The sequence below is a fragment of the Aptenodytes patagonicus genome, chromosome 5 (genome assembly GCF_965638725.1).
Source record: "Aptenodytes patagonicus chromosome 5, bAptPat1.pri.cur, whole genome shotgun sequence".
NCBI classification, from domain to species: Eukaryota; Metazoa; Chordata; class Aves; order Sphenisciformes; family Spheniscidae; genus Aptenodytes; species Aptenodytes patagonicus.
Window position 1 is genome coordinate 2213136 of NC_134953.1, and position 21172 is coordinate 2234307.

The following is a 21172-nucleotide window of genomic DNA, read 5'->3' on the forward strand; positions in this document are numbered from 1 at the left end:
GCAACTCTGATTCCATATACTTTTCCTCCGGGGTATAACCCCTGCTTTTATTTCATTCCTAAATAATTTTTTTGCATGTTTGGAGGACTATGAATAAAGTCAACGATATATTTTTGTTTTTATTTCAAATCCTGAAGGAAGCTGCAAAGGACATGTATGCATAAGAAGGAGAGAAACTGGTCAGTTGTTTAAAAACAAAATTGCTGTGATACCTAATGTATTTTCCTTTATCAGAAATTGTTGACAACCACTTTATATTTTAGATTCCTTAAGTTACAAAACAAATGGTTTTTTAACAGTGGAAATACAATCCTTTCTCTTCATCTTTGCATAGTTGTAGCCTTGAAAAAGATTGTACACAGTTAAAAATACATTACTGAGTCAATACAGATGTTCCTGTACTAGGAGATTTACTTCAAAGTGAGGTGCTTGTTGTACAGCTTCATACTAACTAGAATATTACTGCTTTTTCAGTGAGAAGAGTTGCAAGTGGTATCTGCCTTTGTAGCCCATTGACAAGGGATGTGACTGGTTCTGTTTCACCTACCACCCACCCTGCACAACATCTAATAATGCACGATGTTTTGGTAGGCTGGTTCAACTTATTAATGCAGAGGAAGACTACCCCCCCCCCCCCCCCCCCCCCCCCCAAGTTATTTTCCTGTAGCGTTAGCAAGCTGAAGGATCTCAGGAAATTATCAGATGAACATGGGAACTGGTGAAATGTGTGTGTGTGTGTATGTGGGGAGATAGAATGATACATCCTTCTTTCAGCAGCAACAAATAAGTAGAATATGTAATGTGACTCTAAATATGCTGGATTTTACATCAGTACAAGTCACTGTTTCCTGAAGAGAGTTTCCTTCTAAATAAATCTTCATTCAATTCTGTGACCAGGTATTCTTTGTGCTGTTGCTAGGTTCTCCCAGGTTGGCATTTGCATCGTGGGATGTCTGTCAGATGTAGCTGCGGTGTCAGCACTCCATGTCCTGGAATCCTTTTACTTTCTATGATTGAATGTTCTTTTTTGCCGCTTCCAAAGTCTGAAAAGACTGTCACAGATAAAACCAGGCTCTGTGTTGCACTGAGCGTAGCTGAGAATATGCAGTGACAGTGGTTGGTCTACAAAGCTGCAACTGTGGTGGCATGCTGGTTTAGTGGTCAAAAGAGGGTGAGGGCCAAGCAGCCAGGGGTTTGCAGGTGTTCTTTTTCATAGAAACCTCATAGGAATGTTACCTGTACGGAAGAGTCCATGGGCAGAAAGGGGAAGTTATGATTACGTGGATGTGGCTGTGACTCAAGTTACTTAGTTTTTGTAGAAACTTAAAGCAAGGAAGGATACATATTTCTGGCTTACTGTCACTCTTCAATAATGGGTTATAGCCTCAAGATATAAATGGGAAGCATAGGACTGAATAGTTCCCCAAGGAGTTATTTTTAGGGAGAAAGGGTTTCTTTGGTGTTTTTTTTTAAAAAAAAAACAAAACAAAACAAACAACCTGCAGTTGAACAACAGAGTTCTTAGATTACTCACTGCAGCAGCTATTTTGTGAAGTTATAACATTTCTGGGAAGAAACAAACTATGCTTGAGCTTGAAAACTATTGATGTGCTACCCTAAAATATTTAGGAGACCTTTGCCTAAATAGGGGAGAATTCAAAACAGGGATGCTTAGGCTGCTTGGTGGTTTGAGGAGAGAACGATGCAGTTAGGAGTTTATTGGCAAGGTCTGTAAACTTAGCACTCATAATGATCGTCTTTTTAAAGTTGTGGGGTCCTTTAAGTGACTTATCTTGTGAAAACGTAGTAAGGTTTTCATGGCACCCAACACTTTTCACAACCCCCCCGCCGCCACCACCACCACCTTATTTGTCATTTACATGTAAGAATAATCTGTCTGAAGTCCAGTGAGAACACTTCTGGCCATTAACAGCTCCAAATTTTGAGGTTTTCACTAGTGGAGGTCTAGTAAAAGTCATACATAGGAATAATGTAGAGAGGAGAGCATGTTCTGCTACAACATTAGGAAGGTAAGGAGGAAAAGTAGAATTTCAGAGTTTAAGAAGTGGACTTTGTAGTTACGCATTTTGTGTTGGAGCTGAGCTGTGCAATTGCTGGCCCTGCTTCTGTTTTGGGAAGAAATTGTCTCATACTATTATTATATTGTTTTCAAAGGAGCATAAAGAAAAGGTTGAAGTCTTGACAGCTATGACAAAGTCCAGTGCCATAATGTGTCACCAGATAAGTGATACTGTATAGTCTGTGGCAGTCAGCAAAGCATAGCAGCCACTATTTATATGTCAGCTTTAAAGGAGAGGAAGTGTTACCCGAAGGGGAGAGAATATCAGAATTTGACAGCCTGGTAGACATCTGAGGTTAAATGTCATCTTTTGAATAGATTTAACTTACATATTCATTTTATGTATTGAGATCTGAAATTCCAGCTTTTAAATGCTCATTTTGTTACTTCATGGCACTTAAAAACATTGTGCCTAAGCAGAGCAAAGTTTCCTGCAAGAGCAGATGATGTTAAAGGTTAGGTCATAATTTTCAATATCTGACTTATACTGTGTAAATATGTAGGTGCATATGCAGCCAACAACAGGAGAGAGAGATGCATCTTGTTTGTTTCTTAACCTTAAAAAAAAAGTTGACTTTCAGTAGTAATTTGTATATTACTTGGATTCCTCCTTTATTATATCAAATGATTTTTATGTTTCCTAGGCTTGCTGTTCTTTGTAAGTCCTTGTTTCAATTTAAAACTAAATTAAGACCTTGTTTGTATGTCTCCATGAGCAGCATACACAATGCACAGAAAGTAACTGTGCAGGTATTGGGATTGTTTTATTTTTTTATCCTTCCCTGCCATAAGTTGTTTGTCCTTTGAGCATTTGTTTGTGGGGTTTTTTTTGTTTTGTTTTTTGTTTGTTTTTTTTTTTTACTTCCCGAGTACTCTTATCCCTTTACATCACTTGGAACAGGAGGGAATAGAGCAGAGATACTTCTATAGTTATTTTAATGATCTTGGAAGAACAGAAGTTGTTAGCATTCAAACAATATTTTCAGCTTGGCATTTATGGGGAATAGTATGCTTTGAATCAGAGACACTGTATTTTCCTCTTCTAAAGAAAACTGCCAGTATCTTTTTTACATTCTGAAGTCTGTGTGAAACTTTCCATTGAAGTGTGCATTACAAAACTTTGATTATACGGCTAAAAGATCACTTTCTGTGATTTCACAGTTAGTCTTAAGTGTTGCAGAAACTAAAGTTGATAATACCTTGATGCTGTTTCATCTATTCTGTCTGCTATTGTTTTTGTGTGAAACTGGTAGTAAATCCAATTATTTTCTGTTTTACTTGAAAAATAATATTCTGTAGTTTTTAAAGCCACAGTTTCAGGATTTTAATGATTTTAATCTAGAAGCTGGTAGAAGGTATTTGTTTCAATACAGATTCCCTGGATGTAGGGCAAAGAGGGAGGCAGAAGGCTGAACTGTGACCTTCATCTTCCATTCCCCAGCTGTAGTGCAAGTTACGTGTTCTCTTCTCTCTGCTTTTTGCCTTAAACACAGCATGCAAATCTAACAGCCAGTCACATCTGGTGCCTGGCTCCCTAGATCAAGGGAAAAACTGCACCACTGCACAGGAAGATGGAGAATGTGCTTTTCTGTCCTTGATCCTGCTTCTGCCCGTTCATACGGCAGAATGTGAGACTTTTGAGGATATGGCATGCTTTTGTGCCGCTTTGCGGCAACTGTGACTGCGCTGCTTTATGTTGCTTTGCTTTTCACAACCTCCCATTCATGTGCCTATCCTAGCTTTTTCTTAGAAGAGCATTGCCCACCATAAAGAACCTTTTGCACCTTTTAAAAATAGGTGTAGGATACATGAATGGGGGTGCGGGGTGTGGATGGGTTCATCTCAACCCTGGGTACCTGATGCTGAGCTCAGAACTGGCAGTTGCAACTTAGAAGAGAGATCCTGGACTTTCTCTGAATGCATTGGCTTGATACGCTTTGGCAGCCAAGCACGTCAACAGTGGGCCAGACAGTGTCAGGAAGGGAACTGAGAATAGGACAAGAAGGGTTTGATGTGACATGGTCTTGAATATAAAAGCTTTGAGAAGCCCAGTGAAACGTTGGTGTGCCCATTTTTTTGAGTGTTGTCAATTCTGGTCTCTCCTTCTCAGGAAGAATGTTAGAGCAGGTAGAGAGGGGCAGCTAAAATAGTCATAGGATCAGCTGTCTTACAGGAAGAGACTGAAAAGATTGCAACTTCAGCACGTGGGACAAGGCAGGCTGCACTCTTTAACGTATGTAATCCAACAGCTATAGTTCTTGAGGGAACGTGGTGGGGATGGACAGCAGATGGACGTGCTCTTCTCGCATAGCGTTCCCTGTTGCTGCTGCTGAGGACCACTGATCTGACCCAGCAGTGCCTTTCATATGTCCTGAACAGGAGAACGCCACGGGTGCTTGTCTTGGACTATGACCTGAATATGAAAGTTAAGTAAGTCGTTCCAGTACTTTTGTGGTTAGGTAGTGATTTTTATCAGTTGAGAATTCGGTTCATTGCTTTGGAAAGAATCAAATGATAACTTATTGAAGGTTCCTTTAGAGGGCATTTGGTGACATGTTTTCTCAACTGCGACTTTTGAGAGTTGTTTCTGTATTTCAGTTAGTGGATTATTGCAAGGTAAAATGCAGTGAGGTGCTACCGTGAAAAACACTACAGATTTGCGTGAAGCTAATAGGACCTACTTTTTTCTCTCATTTCTTTTGGATGGGTCCTGTTTTCACAAAGTTTTCATACAATCATCATTTCTGAGGTAAAAGCCTTTTTTTTTTTTGTGTCTTTCTTCTTTCTTTTTAACAGGTTCTTGAAGATGCAGAGGCTCAACATTTGTTCCAGTCCATCCTTCCTGATATGGTCAAGCTGGCACTCTGTCTCCCTAGTATCTGCACCCAGGTAAGTACACACAGCTAGCTAAGTGCTCTGTGGCAGACCACTTTTCTGCAAACTGTACCTAATGACTGAGGTCAAAACATCAGGATCGTGTTCTGTTCTTAGTAAAAGCTAAAGTTTTTTGTGTGGAATGTAGCTGAGGCCTAGGGAGCAGAACGGACAATGCACATCTGTAATGATATAATAGAACGTTAAAAAAAAAAAAAAAATCTCTGTCATATTTTTAACCTGAACTTCAGTAACACTTTCCTTTCTATATGCTGGAGTTGTTTCTTGCTTTTCTTAAATGAAATGACCATGAAACCTTTCAGGTTTGAAAATCGCACTTATAAACTGAAACACTTGAATAATCCTAAAACATCTAATTTTTTATTTTAGAAATTTTTTAATCCTAGAAGTAGTATTTTCATAAAGCCTCTGTTTACTTGGGAGCATATTTTAGTCTAGTTAGAGCATCACAATACTTGCGCACATACAAACCTTAACTAATTCTTTATTGTTGTTATGGGAATCAGTTCTGTAGGTAGTAAAGCTGATAAAAGTGAATAGGACTGATCAAGTAAGGGAGGATGTATGATAGGTAACGCATTAGCAGGGTAATGACTAATTTGTAAGCTCCTTTGTTACAATTTTCTGAATTGATTTTGATGGACAGGAGCAGGGAAAATTTCTCCCAACTTTGTTATGCCGCGGGGGTCCTACAGTAGATATATTCGTACTGTTTGAAATTATATTTCTTTAAAAATTTTTTGTACTAGTCACTTGATGGGTAAGTTTTTGAGAATACTATGAAGTTTCTGAACACAAAGTCAAGCACAAGACTTGCAAGTTCATGTAGTAATGCCTTTTGTAAAGATGAAGTACCCGTTAGGCACTGTAAATTGTGAAGAACTTTGTCAGACTCTTTTTTTTGTTGTTGTTGTTAGATATAAAGCTAAATTTGTTCCAGTATAACATAGTGTCCAAAATATCCTATTTTTATAGGTTTGTACAACTTATTAGAGCGAGCTTCTCAGGCTTTTTTCCCCCTCTAGCTGTGTGACTTCAGACATCATAATATAGCTTGTTAATTAAATAGCCAGAAGACAGAATGAGATTCAGTGAATGTGAATGTACTAGTTAGAAGAATGAAGGAAAACTTGTTTGTTTTGTGGAGTAAACAGGGCTGTGTATTCAACAGGCTAAATTAGTAGCAATTTCTGTATTCACAACTAAAAGGATTAAAATATAGCTGCTCAGCTCTCCTGGAGCTTGGCTAATGATGATGGCTGAGAATATTGGAAGAAGCGGTGAAAACTGTGTTCTCTTTCTCCTGTCAAGTGGGTTTATCGTAATTGCTACTGGACTCCTTAGCAGTCAGAATGATATTTTTTCCCACCCCCAGTATTATCACATAATTTAAAAAAAAAAAAAAAAAAAACCGCCGTGAATGTGGTGAGCGAAAATTCCAAATCAGGAGGCTAAAGCCTGATAAAATGGAAGATGTATAACACTTCAGGGTTGGGTGTTTTTTTGGTTCCCCCCGCACCTTTGTTTCTTTTTATATTAAAGAAACCCTGACTAGAGCCAAGTAAAACTCCAAACTGAAGACCAAAGTGAAGCTAAACTTTTTGTTCATTCTGATTATAAAAGAATGGATAATCACGCGTTTTCTGCAAATATTATCAGTGTTATTTCTTCAAGTAGGATGGAAAAAAACCCGAAGCAAGTCATAGAGTGATGATCTGTGGTGTGACTTCCATGTTTCTTTGTAAAGTATAAAGCATGGTTATTATAGCTGAAAGCATTCCTTAAGGGTTCTTAACTACAGCTATTGAAAGTCGGTTTTTACGTCAGTTTTTAGGATTGCTCAGGATTTGCAACATCCCATCTATTTTTTCCCCCTCTCCATTCCCCATGGTTTTGTTTGATAAGTTGTGTTTTTTTGGTCTTTCTCTTTATTATTGATTAGAAATCTGCAGTTTGTCAAGCAAGCTTTTTCTGAATTGTCTTAAATAAACAGTTCGTGACTTTAATGGTGCTGCTGATTAAAGGGTTCACCAATGGCCTAAATTACTCCCGCTCTAATTTAACAAATGTAATTTTGTGCTCCTGTTTTTTCTTTCAAAATGGGTAAGCTAATTATTTTTCTCTCTCCTTCCCTCCCTTCTCTCCTTCCCCTCCCTCCCCCTCACTCTTTTGTTGGTAGCCAATACCTCTACTGAAACAAAAGATGAATCACTCCATCACAATGTCACAGGAACAGATTGCTAGTTTTCTAGCCAATGCTTTCTTCTGTACTTTTCCACGTCGCAATGCGAAGATGAAGTCTGAGTATTCTAGTTATCCAGACATTAACTTCAACAGGTATGGCACTCTGGAGTAAATGAAGCTGATAACCCTTCAATGAAAATATCATTGTTGTCATTTAGGGGAGAAACATTGTTTCTTTCACGTTTCCGTCACTAATTTTGGTAGTTTGCTTTCTGTCTTTTCTGTTTACCTCTAAGGGACAAGAAAAATATTGCAACTATGTAAGAAAGGATCTTGTGCACAGGAAGATATGCTTAATATTCCAAATTTTTCTTTTTTTCATGCACGCATATGCACAGACACGCTCTTGCTCTGGCATAATTGGGCTGATAGAATTCCCTACCTCCTCATAAGCCATTCGTCTGTGAATGGTATATTTCAGTTGTGCTTCAAGTGTTCTATATGTGTTTAAATTAAAGGTCAGTGTTTCCCCAGCCATGTTTCTGTTGTCTCCTTTGTGTCAGCATTAGTGATTGGCACATTAAGTCAGATCAATAGGACTTGATTCTTCAGCATCCATACAATCCCTTATCATTTTAAGGCAGTTGTAGAGCTGCATGTTAAAATAAACCTGTCCTTTTTGCTACAAGCTAGCCTAAAAAGGTTTCAGAACCACAATAAGAATTTAATTAAAGATACTCTGATTTCTAAATAAACGCTTTATTCTTTTTTCCTCGACACTAGCTTACAAACAGATTTGATTAGAAATTTTTCTTCATGTATTTTATTTTTTAAATATGCTCATTTCAGTTTTAAATGGGGGGAAGAGGATGGAGACATTTCCTGCTGCAGAATATTATGGTTCACATGGACTTGTAGATTAGAAATGAGAGTTTGTAGTCTTCTGGGCACTTCCATGCAAGTCTGTGTAGCTCAACCTTAAGTTTATTAGGCTGGAGCTTGGATGAATTACTGATCTAGAGTTCTTCTTATTCCTCACAGTTAACATATGTAGTGTATGTGCTCTGAAAACTGAGATGAAGTAATAAAAACACTGTTACCTGTGATCCAGCACACTTGGGTATGTGTGTCATAAGAGCTATATTAGACTAGAACTTCCCAGGATAAATTGTCAGGCATGCTGATGTACTAATAATGGGTTTGGTGCTTGCTGTTTTTAAGGGCTAGCACAGGTTTCTCTATGCTTTGTATTTCAGAAGAGAGACCAGGGTCACTGTCTTGGTGTTTCTTCCAACAGTGCAGTGGGTTGGTGTTTCTTCCAACAGTGCAGTGGGTTGGTGTTTCTTCCAACAGTGCAGTGGGTTGTGGAAGAGAAGTGTGGGTGGGCATTAATGTGCCATACAATTCAGCGTATTTTTCCACCATTAGTTCATAAGAACAAATAAAAGTACCACACATGCATTAAAAAAGATTTATGTTCAGGGCAGTGAAAGAGGACAGTAAAGTTCTGGAAAGTGTTTTTGTTTGATTGCACCAGCTACACACTTCTAGCTGAATTTTATGGCTTTTTTAAAGGACTTTAAGGTACCAGTTTTTCTTGTAACTTAAGCATGTTATAAATCAAGTGGTTAAATTCTTACCAGCTACAGAATAAAACGCTGTTAAATCACTGGAGTAAATTCATACTGTCTTCTATGAACATTGCACAGCAATGTAAAGTCACAGTAGTACAGTGTAATACTAGTGGTTAACTTGGGGCATAATATTTTGAACTACTTTTAAATAAAAAAGCCTTGGTAAATTATTAGGTAAATAGTTTCCTGCCATAGACTTAAAGAATGACGAGTATAAAGTATAGTCAGGATTTTCTGCCCTGTTCTATAGTCAGTCCTCCTCTGTTTTCTGACTTGGCTTCCTAGTGCCAACTCATAGTAAGTTCCAACAGTGTTATTTAAAAGGGTTAATACAGCAGACAACCTTCAGGCCTTCCTCTTGCATTATGGATGAGGTAACGCTCAGCTTTTAGTCACATAGGGTAGAAAGCAATTTTTATTCGTGTAAGTGCAAGAATATTGTTGCCAAACTGGAGAGAAGAGGGAAGCTGATGTCCTCTGGTTCTTGAGGATTAAAAGTGGCTCTTCCTCAGTGTTTGCCAATTTATGCGGTTTTTATATAATTAGTTTCCTTTTTCAGTCCTTTTTTTAATTAACCATTTGTTGGACCAAAATTTTCCCCTCCTGTGTATTTTGCATTTGATAATGAGCAGATTAGTGAAGTAGAATACGAGGTGTGACAGGCAGTGGATAAAATGAGAGGGAATGTGTCAGTGAGAGGGGGACTGGCAGGATAAAAGCAAAAGGAGATTGAAGAGAGTGAGTGGTGGAGAGAGTACTACAAGGATTTACAGGTTTTCTATCGTGCTACTGTATATAACCTGACTTAGTTGAAATCTAAAATTATTATCCTATTTTGTTTTCCTCCTGTCAACGCTGTATTTTCTCACCCTGAAAAGTTAGTTTAGTAGCAAGGACAGAGAATAAAATGTCGTGTTTTCAGCTGTTGTTTCAGACTTGTAAAGATGACAAGGTTTGGTCCATTGCAGTGTGCATTTTCAGCTTTTATGAAAAAGACTTTCGTGAAGCTGGATGTACTCAAAAGGCAGTAGGCAGTGACTGAAGTTAAAATGTTTGTGACTTTTTTTTCCTGTTTATAACAGTGTTTTGATGTGAGGGCTTTGGAGGCTGCTGCTCTGCTCTGTCTGCTTAGGGATGGGCATAACAGAGTGTTCCACACAGCAGCCCTTTCCTCCCCACAGTATTATGGTCTGCAGCTTTTTCCAGAGTCAGTTCTGTCCTCAGCATGATTCATCTGCTACATGACTGTGAATGAATGACTTTGTTCTTTGGGTACAAAAAGATAATCTGCCATGGTTCTCTAATGAAGCAAAATTACCGAGCAGATGCTAGCATTTGAGGGATTTTTTTTCTTCAGCAAATGTGGTGTTCCTCGATTCCACTATGCATGCCCTTTCTACCTTCATACAAAAGGCCTCCGCCCTTCCCCTCCACTCCTTGAGACTGAAAAAATAAAATTTGCGTCTTAAGTTAGAAACACAACTGTATAAGTTGTTTCTTTCTTGTGTTTTCAGTTTTACACAGCAGTCATTTATCAATTCGCTTTATGCAGACTTAAACATTAGTACCTTTTTATACGCTATAAAATAGTTACGGTTTCTACATTTAAACGCTGTCACGTTCCCTCTTCCCTCCCAGTCTTCTCCCTGCTTTAGGTTTTTCTGTGGTATTAACTAGCATATTGTGACTTCCACCCCTACTCCCCCAAGTTACAAATCTGTTTGACAACACAACGGACAGTCAGCGCAAGATAGAGAATTTACTCTTTTTTCTTTTTTTTTTTCCCCCCTTCTCCCTCTGTGAAGCATTTTTCTGGTGCACCAGTGCTTGGCACTGTCACTACCGTGATGATGGCAAGTTGTTTGAATGCTGGTGCGTGTGCTAATAACTGCAACTGATTGGAAGGAAGGCCATTGTATGTGTTAGTATTAACATAAGTCATCTATGCTTTACCTCTCCTCTCCTGCCTGTTGGTCTTGCCAGATGAGAGGAGAAAAGCGAGCATTCTTTTTTTAACACTGAAGCACTTAGTTTAATAGTATGTTGAGACACGGACTGTCTATTTTGATTGTTCATTATGCTACAGACTGAAAGTCACCTGTGTATAATGAAATACTCAGTAATTTAATTGAATTCTTCCCTTTCGTACTTGGCAAGGATGGGCCTGTTACGATTCTTAAGTCATTAATAACATAATTCATTTCAAATGTAGTTAATAAAATTGAATTCGTAGTTTAACTTTGAGAGCTTTAATATTTATGAAATGTAGTAGATAGAATGACATCCGTTCAGTGGCCAAACATTAGATCATACTAAATAGCATAAAATACTGCTTCCATTCAAAATATCAAGCTAAATTTAGAGTTCAGTTTTTCTTTTTGAAAACACTTTTATAATGTATAAGATGGAAATAGATTGGGCAGCTTTATGCAAAAATATCCCGTCACAAAAGAAAGAAATAATTAAATTTGCCATTTTATTCCTTATACTGATAAATTTTCCATGGAAGTTGCATGCTGGTTGAATGTAGAGCATGAATTCCATTCACTCATTTGAGATCATCTCTGCAATTATGACGTTGGTTGCACAGTTTAAAGTAGTTTCTTATGGTGATGCTCATAGTTAATCTTCTTTTTGTGAATAGTTTGTGGTTTAACGTAGCACTTTAATATATTTCAAGAGGAATATATTTTTTATGAAAGATAAGATCGAACTATATTTTCCTGCATTTATCTTTTATAAGATGCTGAAACAGATACTGTCCACTGTCACGCAAGACTTGGCGCTGTGGAGGTTTTTCTTCCTCCCTGTTGACCAAGTTATCAGACCTGTGTCGTAACACTATAGAATTTGGTAATTTAGGAAACCACCTAGTTTGATTATATGTAAAAGCAAAGTATAAGGAAACAAACGTCTGCAATCTTGAGTCAGTGTTCTGGATGACTGAAAAGGAGACAGGTTTGTCGAGGACCCACTTTGCTTTTGCTGTGTCTTTGACCTGCTACAGATCCCTTCTTAGCTGTTCTGTCAAGTTACAATAACTCCTCTGTTTTCCTTTTTAAAAAAACTACCGTAGTTAAACTGGAGACACTATGCATCGGTGATAGCTCCCATCAAAGCAGTTGAGGCTGAATTCGTAACTGAAGGTAGCATGTCTAATGACATAAGCCTGGTGAATCTCTTGGCACGTAGATTAGTGGATGCTCTGGTCTGAAACCGCCAGTATTCCACTAGGACTGAATTTCTTCATCTTTATCAAACAAACCTTTAAAGTAATTTCAAGTGACTGGAAATGAGGGGAAAAAACCCCACTAGTTAAGATATATATGTCTTTTATGGAATGTATAATATATGAAAGGAAATGGGCAAACTGTATAGTACATTTATGCAGGAGAATTGAAATCTAATTTACCAGTAATGCGATTGTCTCTTCATAAACAACATCCATTTCACAACACTAATGAGTATTCTCTGGGGAATAAATTATCTAGCAACATTGAGAGAACTTGGTTTGGACTGAGGGATGCATTGCTCCTCTGAAAAGTGGTTGTAGGTTTTCTGAGTTTACAGACACTGATCCTACAAAACTGATTCTGTTATGCCTGCCTTAGGTATATGTTCTAATTAGCCTTGGATGGAATGCTTTAAGTAGAGTATAATTTTCTGAAAAATTTAAAATCAACATTTGTGTGGTAAATGATGAAATACTCTTTAAATAGACAACTTTAAAAGGATGCTATTCTTAAGTCTGGCGTAATTACTTTGCTGTAGTGATTAAAACAGTACTCAATCTGAATATTTTTTTGGTAGCTTAGTAAATACAGTAATTTAGTCCGGAACTTAGTTGTACTATGCTGTAGGATGTCTTTTGGTTTAGATCCTCAGGGTAAAACATTTTACCCCGCTGTTCCTTGGCGTTGAGTACTTGGAGTTAGCATCTTATCATTTCATCAAAGTCAAGTATCAATCTGATATATTTTAAGACTCCTAAATCACCAAAACTTCTTCTTAAAACAGGTTTATAATGCTCCTAGTTACTTGCCGCAATAAACAAAAGTACAAAATGAAAAGGACAGAGGATAGAGATGTGGGTATATGTGAGTGTCTGAGATGGAAAGATAGTTTTTTGCATCTAGATTACCAACAAAATCACTGCTCAATTTTTTGTTTATGAAATCTTAAAAGTCACTGGGTGTTGAATAGTACGATGTTCTTAAATAACTTTGAGATGATGACAGCTCGTACCTATGACACATGACAGTAAATAAGAAATTGCCTATGAGGTTGAATTATTGAAAGTGTTGTTTTTCTCCTACTTGACGCCAAGGGAATTCAAAAACTCTAAATTACTTCCTGTATAAACAGAGAAAGGGAAGGCAGTTTTAATACAGAAAGATGGAATTCATGTTATTAAGTGGAAGAGACATATAGGCACGAGAAAAGCAGAACCGAGGCTGCTGTACCTGACTTGTGTAAGGTTGTGCTACATTTTCCTATCGGGAAGTGCAAGATCCGGACAGTGGCGTTTCCTTTTGTGCTATCAGAGAGCTGGTTAATTTGTCTGCCTTTCGTCCCTCTGGGAGGAATTTCTCATCTGGATTCTTTTGCTTTTGAGTTACATAAAGTCCAAATTTCATGAATTGAAGTTTTGATATTCTGAATGGCTTTACTTTTAGTTCTCACGTAAAATATTTTCTACGGCTGCAGGACTTACTAGAAAGGGTTTATGTTTTATATTGGATATAGGACTTCCCATTTTAAACTTGCTAAGGTTTCCTCACCTTACATGATGTAATTGATGTTTAAGTATTTAAAGCTGTGTAGGGCAGTGGTCTCCAAACTTTTTTGATTGCACATACCTATCAGTAAAAAAAAAAAAACGCATATTTATTTAGTTATAAATTGCATACATGTGCTACTGTACTAATATATTACTTTCTAAAACATGCACAAAAAAGAAAAGAATGAGGTAAAGATGAAATAAACACTACTTTAAAATATTTTTTATTTTATGAACAGTACAAAAATATTTTCTTCCTGCATCCTAGTGGATTGCCTTGTGCAATCTTTGGAGACCAGAGTGGGCGCGGGGTGTTGCTATTGACAAAATACAGGTATGTAAGCAGGAATGAAACATCGTGTGATTCATTTCCCTTGATAAGGGGAGTGTAAATGGTAGCAACAAAACGCTTGTTGCAGGTCCATTCTTCATGAAAAGTCCTTGACCAGTAACTGACTGGAACTATCTTCCATCTTCTTCATTGAAGTGAAGCTTTAGGTTTTCTAGTTAGTTTAGCTTTTTAACTTCTGGTTTAAAAGGCAGATAAATATTTCGGGGGAGGGGGGAACCCCACCCAATACAAAAGCAGTTGAAACGGCTTTCTTGGAAAATACTTCAGGCTAAGGATACGGGTAATTAATGTAATTCCAGTTATTCCTCTATGGTAGGCTGAATTGCTTTCATATATTTAGAGATTGAAAGAGATTGTTCCTATCCTGTGCAATCATGTGACAAGCACACGTAATTATATACACATTCCAACTCTTACATGATGGGGTTCTTTCTCTCTGCACACACCAATGCATACAGATTTCCTAGACATTAGATACACTAATATCTTTAGGTAGTTCTTAATATGCCTGTGACTAAGGTTACCTTGAGCACAATTGAATAAAAACGTCGAATAATACTGTGACAGAACCCTTACTGAAACAAAGTGTTTTGATCGACTGTGCTTAGCATTGCAAATCAAAGCTTAAAAAAAATACTTCATTACAAACATGATACTGTTTTGGAAAAAAGGGAGAGTTTTATTTTTCTTTTCTGTTTGTGGAACTCCACTTTTTTTTCCAGAGGGGAAAAAATTGCAGGAGAAAGATGGAAGAGGTGCTTCTTGGGTGCTCCCCAGCGCAACCGATGTAATCCTAAATGATGGGTTTATTGTGCCATTCAACACTATATTAGTTTTTCCTTTAGGGTTCCGTGTTGTCAGTATGAAATTTTAGTAGTTCCCATTGGGATTGCTAGCAATTGAGAGTTCTCAGCCTGTCAATGAAAATCGCCCTCAATCATATGGAGAGTAATACAAGTTTGACAGTAACGTACGTAAGCATAGTATTTCCACCCCTACACGTATACATCAGACAAGCTTAGGCTTGACACGCAACAAGGTATAAACCAAGCACCTTGCTTTTTGTTCTTTTTTCCAAGTGTTTTGTCATCCTATACATTAGACTAAAGCTCTGTTTAGTGATTAGCTCTGTTCTTGAGGTTGAAGGTATCGTTTATTCAGTATTTTCATTTCTGCTTTAACATTCCGTCCTTCCCCCTGCTCAGTCCCTTTACTGGGTGAAATTCATCTATCCATACTACTTCCTTGTAAATCCTTCTTCCACTTTTATTTGTAGGAGAAAAATGAGGTTTTAGTAAAATGTCTTGCACTTGCTTAGATGCTATGTTACTTTCAGTGAGATCACACTAAAATACAAGAAACAATACAAGTGTGTCTTCAACTATAGTAATAAAGAAAAAGGCACTTTTTAGTGCCTGTGGTAGTTCAGAAAAAGCACACGTAGCTAGTTGTGGGGACCATAAGTATAAAATTGTGTATCCAGACCTTTGCAAACAGCACACACGAAATGCCGTGGATTTATAAATGGGAAGTATTCTTTGAAGTATGATCCATACTGCAAATGTTTGCATATTGTTACAGCATGGACAGCTTTCTGAGTCTTACGATAGGTTCCGATTTCAATGTAAAGACATGATTATACTCTTCGAAAAGAAACATTCAAAGGAAGCCCAGCCTGGGGACGGGAAGATACAGGCTGGGGATGGAAATACCGATAAGAAATTATTTAACTGGGAGGTTAAACCACATGATTGTAATGGTTCCTTCTGCTTGTGAAAATTACTGTAGCCAGTTCTTCGAGTAACATCAAGGGATCAATTTAGCTCCTTGGAAATTAGATTTTACAAGTAAACTACTGTATTTTAATTATACCTTAATCAGAAACAATGTATTTCGGAACTGTTCACTTAAGCTGGTTCACCTTTTCCCCAGTAAACTATATGCATGCAAAGGTTACTTTTGTGTAGCTCTTAATGTTTTTAAATCGTGTTGATGTTGCGTTGTTGGAAATGCACCCTTTGAAGCAGCTTGCAGATTTGCTGCTTGCCTCAGCGCTCAAAGGACTTGGGAGCTGGTTCTTTAGAGCTTTTGGCTCCAGCTTTCGAAGGTGGAAATGTTGGTTGAAAATAAGACAATTTTGAGTTTGCAGTCAACGAGACTGCAAAAACCAGAATATTGATTACACTTTTGAAATGCTTTTTTCCACCCTAAAATTTTAGGAAAATGCAAATCCAAAACAAATGCACACTGTTTTGTAATAATTATTGAAATAGTATAAACTAATGCCTTGTAACTTTACTGTATGTTTACTGACAGTTGTTGAGTAATTTTAAAAATTATTTTTACATTTTCCCAATATCAGTCCTTATTATTTTTAATATTTTATTTCTCATATATAGGATTTCTCTTCAGAACAATTGAATTAAGTGTCTAAGTATTTGCTAGGAAAGAGTTTTCATTTAGCCACAATGACTTTAACAATCTACTTTGTGTTTATGACACTGTTCACACATGTACTTTCTTATGTTTTTAAATCTCTGACCTTGATTCCTCGAATACTTAAGTGTATCTCTGTAGAGGTCTTTTATTTGATTAACATTGCCGCTACCCCGGCTTGGAAGCCGGAGAGCCAGAGATAAATTTGCAGCTGTGTTTTGGTGATCAGCCCTGCAAGCTTTCTTTGCTCCTGTATCTGCTAAATTGAAGTTAGCTGCACGGCAGTGGGAACATCTTGTACAAACCAAAACAGCTTACATATGCAGTTGCCAGTAATATTTCAATTACTTCGACTGAAAGCGGGCTTGCAGTGCTTTGCATTTGATTTACAGTGCACTTCATTTGGATGGGTTCTTTAATTGGAATTAATGGGCTTTGGCCTTGGGTTCTTCTGTCAGGAAATTGATTATGTGGTTTCCACTCACATTTGTGGGGGTTTTTTTAGAAGGATCTGTGTCTCAGAGCTCAAAGAAGAATTTTATTTAATATCTTATTGATGCCCTCATCTAGCTTTGTTCTTCAAAATAGAGACATTTGCTTTAGAAATAAAACTTCTCATAATGTTGCCTAATTGATCATTTCAGAAGTAAGATTTAAGGTTAAAATGCTCACAGCTTTGCCATGTTATACCCTCACTTAAATAAATGGGCAGGACTGGGCCATTTTCGATTGTTGTAAATATCGCTTGCTTTTACTGTGGCATTCACAGAGATGACTGGGTACTTTGTGCTGCGCTTGAGAAAGCTTGGCTGCCTGGGTGTGTTGGGGGGAGGGCTTGGGTTTTCTCTTGTGCTTTTCTTTCTCCTTCTGACTTTAGTATAGCTTGCTGGAAGTCTGCTGAATCATTGATGTCATTGTGATACGATTTCTGTGGATATTTAAAAGAACACACGAAGCAGTCAAAATCAACTGAATGAATATCAGTAACTTTAAATAATTAGATACTATGAGGGTTTAAGGCTAATTTGTAGCCCATTAAAATCTGTGGGGGTTTTTCCACTGGTCTGACTGGCCTTTAAAACAAATTCCTAATGTTGTAAAGCACTTTTACTTGAAAGAGCTGAAGACGAGTTCCTTGGTCTGGTTATATGAAAATATGCAAGTAACATACTAGTGTTCTGTATTTTGCAAACATACATATAATAAAAAGCATGTTTGCAGATAGCTATCTTCAGTTTGCCACTAGCTCACTAATAAAGGTAAATTCTAGACACAAAAGTATGAAGTAAATTCAAGCATATTAATCTAAGACATGGTGTCTTCAACCTGCCATAGATGGCTATCCTTTTATGAGTGCCTTCTGTTTTGGACAAACATCATTTGTGGTGGATTCGGTCCTAAAACACACGTGCAGTGCTTTTGGTTTTAATAAATAATTTTTAAAAAATATTATTTTTCTGTATTTAACAGTGGATTTTCAAGAGAAAGTACGATTTATATCATGTCATAGTGAAGAAAAGCAAATACCGTGAGGAGGAGGGTGACGAGAGCTCTTGGGCTAACTGCTATAAAAGGTCTGATGTATGTTAGTTACTGGATGCATATAGCTACTAGGTCAGAATACAGATAGTTTTGAACGCCACGGAATTCTTCTCTCCCCACTGTATGGAGTATCCCTCTACAGCAAGGGATGTCTGTGCCAGAACCCAGAGCTTTTCAAATTCTTTTGTGCTGCCCTGTGGTTTTTACCCAGCCATATAGGGCTAGAACAGAAATACAGATATCTCTTCTCATCATTGTAATTATAGATGGTGTTTTGGGAATCTTTATCTGCTGTAAATGAGATTTTTTTCAGAAGCAAATCAGCATTACTCTAGCTTTGACACCAGAGGAGGAAGAAGAGAGGTAGTTATCACAGCTTTTAACAAGAGAAAAGACAGGCCAATGCTGAACACTTCAGATTTAAAAAAAATACTTGGTTGAAATTCCCTACTTGACAGAGTGACGGCATTTTGGTGAGTAATTGTAATGGATGAAATCAAGTTCATCTGCCTTACCATTGCCTTTTAGCTTGATCTGACTTATTTCAGGCATAGTTTTTTCCAGTTCTGGACTTCTGCTGCCCAGCCTGCTAGTTATGCCGAATCATGTGTCGCCTTTGTGACATGAACAGCTCTCTCCTGAGCATGTGCAACATAAGCAAGATTTCAATTTGACGTAGAGAGGCAAAAAACTAGTAAAGGCATGATTGGGCTAATAGATAAATTAACCAGTTGAAAGGATTCATACCAGATGAGACTTCCAGATAAAAGGTCAGAGATAGTTTATGCATTTAGGCAAAACCTCCCCCCCCCCCCCAACTCTTTCTTTTATGAACCCCTTATTAGTTGTGCAAGCATAACCCCTTGATAGAACTTGCATATTGGCCCATTTTAAAATAGACTGTATAAGTCTGGAGTTTGCCACCTTAAAGTCCTGATTGATTATTCAAAATAAAAAAGTTTTCATAAAACCTTTTTAACCTTTTTAAAATTAGCTTCTGTGACTTAATATAGATTTTTGATGAAATTGATCTCTTCAGCATGTATACTTCATAAGAATTTTTAAATACTGAAAAAATCTAGTTCGCTTCACTCCTAAAAGCTAAATTAACCTGACAGCATTCTGGTTTTAAAGGCAGGTTGTCATTCCAGTACATGGAAACAAATGAGTAATGTTGTGTCATTCCTTTACTTAGACTGTTTATTGGGGGGGAATCTTACATCCTCAGGGCTTTCACTGTGTCAGACATCTTTTAGTGAACTTCCTACTCAAAGGATATTATTTCTGAAGTTGCCGCTATTCTTCCTTCCAGATACATTCCATTAATGTGTTGCCAATAACAATGCCTTGTCACTTTGTTGGAAGTGAAATTAAGTAATGCGTGTTCAAGCTGCTGGAAGATAGATGATGCAGTAGAAGTATTTCAGCTAACCTTAAAAGAATACATTCACTTAACAGCTAAAAATAGGATGCTTCTTTTTAATGCTTAGGTTTTTACAAATGAATGTTAGAATGCCAGTAGTAGCCCAGTGGATGAAGCCGTTTTTGTTGGGGGTAGGTTCTTTTCTTTAGAAACGCTGCTGGTGCAGTGCAGCTCTTCAAAGCAATATGGTTGCATTAATTCTTCTCTGCAACTCACCGAGCTGAAAGTAGGGTAAGACACTTGGATCTTGGAGTACTCAACATACATGTTTTCACCCCTCAGTCACTTATTTTAATCCAAGCCAGGCTGTTGCAAATAAATCTAGTAGCTTTCCTGGATGTTCCTATTGAAATTATATTTTTTTGATATTACAAAATCAGTATGAGCAAGATAGGTATTCACTTAGCATCTTCATCAGAAACTTAGCAAGTGAACAAACTTGTTACTCCTAAAGACCCGTGTTACAGAGGGGCTGTTTAGAGAGTTCTTTCTACAGTAGAGTATTTAAATGCAAGGCTAATCAAAACGTGTACAATAGTTTAAAAAATAAAATCACAATTAGTAAGTAGCCTAATTACTATGCACTATATCCCTGAAATCTAATTAATTGCTTTTAATTCCTGTTTTTTAGATTGTTTGAAGGACGGTCACCAAGGAAGCCTGAGAAACTTAAGACCCTTTTCTGCTATTTTAGGAGAGTCACAGAAAAAAGTATATCCTTTATTCTTTTTTTGAGCTACAAAGCAGATACATGAAAAATTTAATCTCATTAAATTTAGAAATGGCTATGCAGCATTATGATGGAAGTGTGTAACAAAAGCCAGCTTGCTAAGTACACTGATATTCATATTCATGTCACTTCTCATACAGATGATGCATGCAATTAAATTTTTTGCACGGCGCTTATTCTGTTTTCTTTTTTCAGAGATACATATATGGGGGGATGTGTAAAATATGGAGAGATATATTTTCACCTCCCTCTTTTTATATATATATAAAGTGTGTGTGTATATAAATGTGTCTATATAAATATACATATGTATAATGTTTGTAATATATGCAACTATTTGCTGCACTGCATCAGAGTGAGAATGTAGAGGGAACTTAGCACCATATGTAGTCATTAAAATCACAGGCTTAAAGATTCTGAATCAAGCTTCAGATTTCCTGCAGTATGCACATTCCGTCCTTTGACTATAACGTGTTTAGCTCTGAGGGATTTTCCCCTGCTTGTGTTGATACTTCAGGTTTTTCCCTTCTGTTGTCCCACAGCAAAGCTGTTGTGAAGTTTGCCCAGTTCAAATAAAACAAGTGATAGCAAGACATGAGATATCCCCAACTCTTTTAGAAGTTAGTGCGATATTTTCCTTAGCGTGCGTAGTTGGATATTCTGTTGTTACCATGAATTTGAACATCTGCATAAGCTTTCAAAAATAGATTTATTTTTGTGAGAACTGTATCAGAGCTTATATATTGTATTTTGGGGGAGAAAGATATTTTACTGCAGTAGCATACATCACATCTGCAGCAATATCCTTATTATAGTATTTTTTTAAAGAACTTTTTACATGTTGGTATTTCACTATTAGCTTCATATTCTCTCAGAAGGGTCTGTTTTAAAAGACAGACAACTTTAAGCTATTAAATATAAAAATTTCTTTACTTGGTTCAGTCCATCTTCAGTTCATCATTTTAATTTACCACAAATTAAATGCAGCTACATGCTGTTTCAGTTATCAAACTTTCAGCAATGTCAATAGAACTAAATCTCCGAGGTAAAAAGTAAATTGTGATCTAGGTGTGGGACTGGGAAGAGATATAGCATACTAGCTTTTTTTTTTATACT

At 37.2% G+C, this 21172-nt stretch overlaps 1 protein-coding gene across 1 annotated transcript in view; it reads left to right on the forward strand.

The window, feature by feature from the left end:
- The window catches only part of PARG (poly(ADP-ribose) glycohydrolase), a 74286-nt gene that overhangs the window by 26583 nt on the left and 26531 nt on the right, over positions 1-21172 (forward strand). Inside the window, exons 8-10 of the mRNA XM_076338339.1 lie at positions 4877-4969; positions 7155-7312; positions 19958-20037. Coding sequence (XP_076194454.1) covers positions 4877-4969; positions 7155-7312; positions 19958-20037 — 331 coding nt within the window. The remainder of the gene's footprint in view (positions 1-4876; positions 4970-7154; positions 7313-19957; positions 20038-21172) is intronic.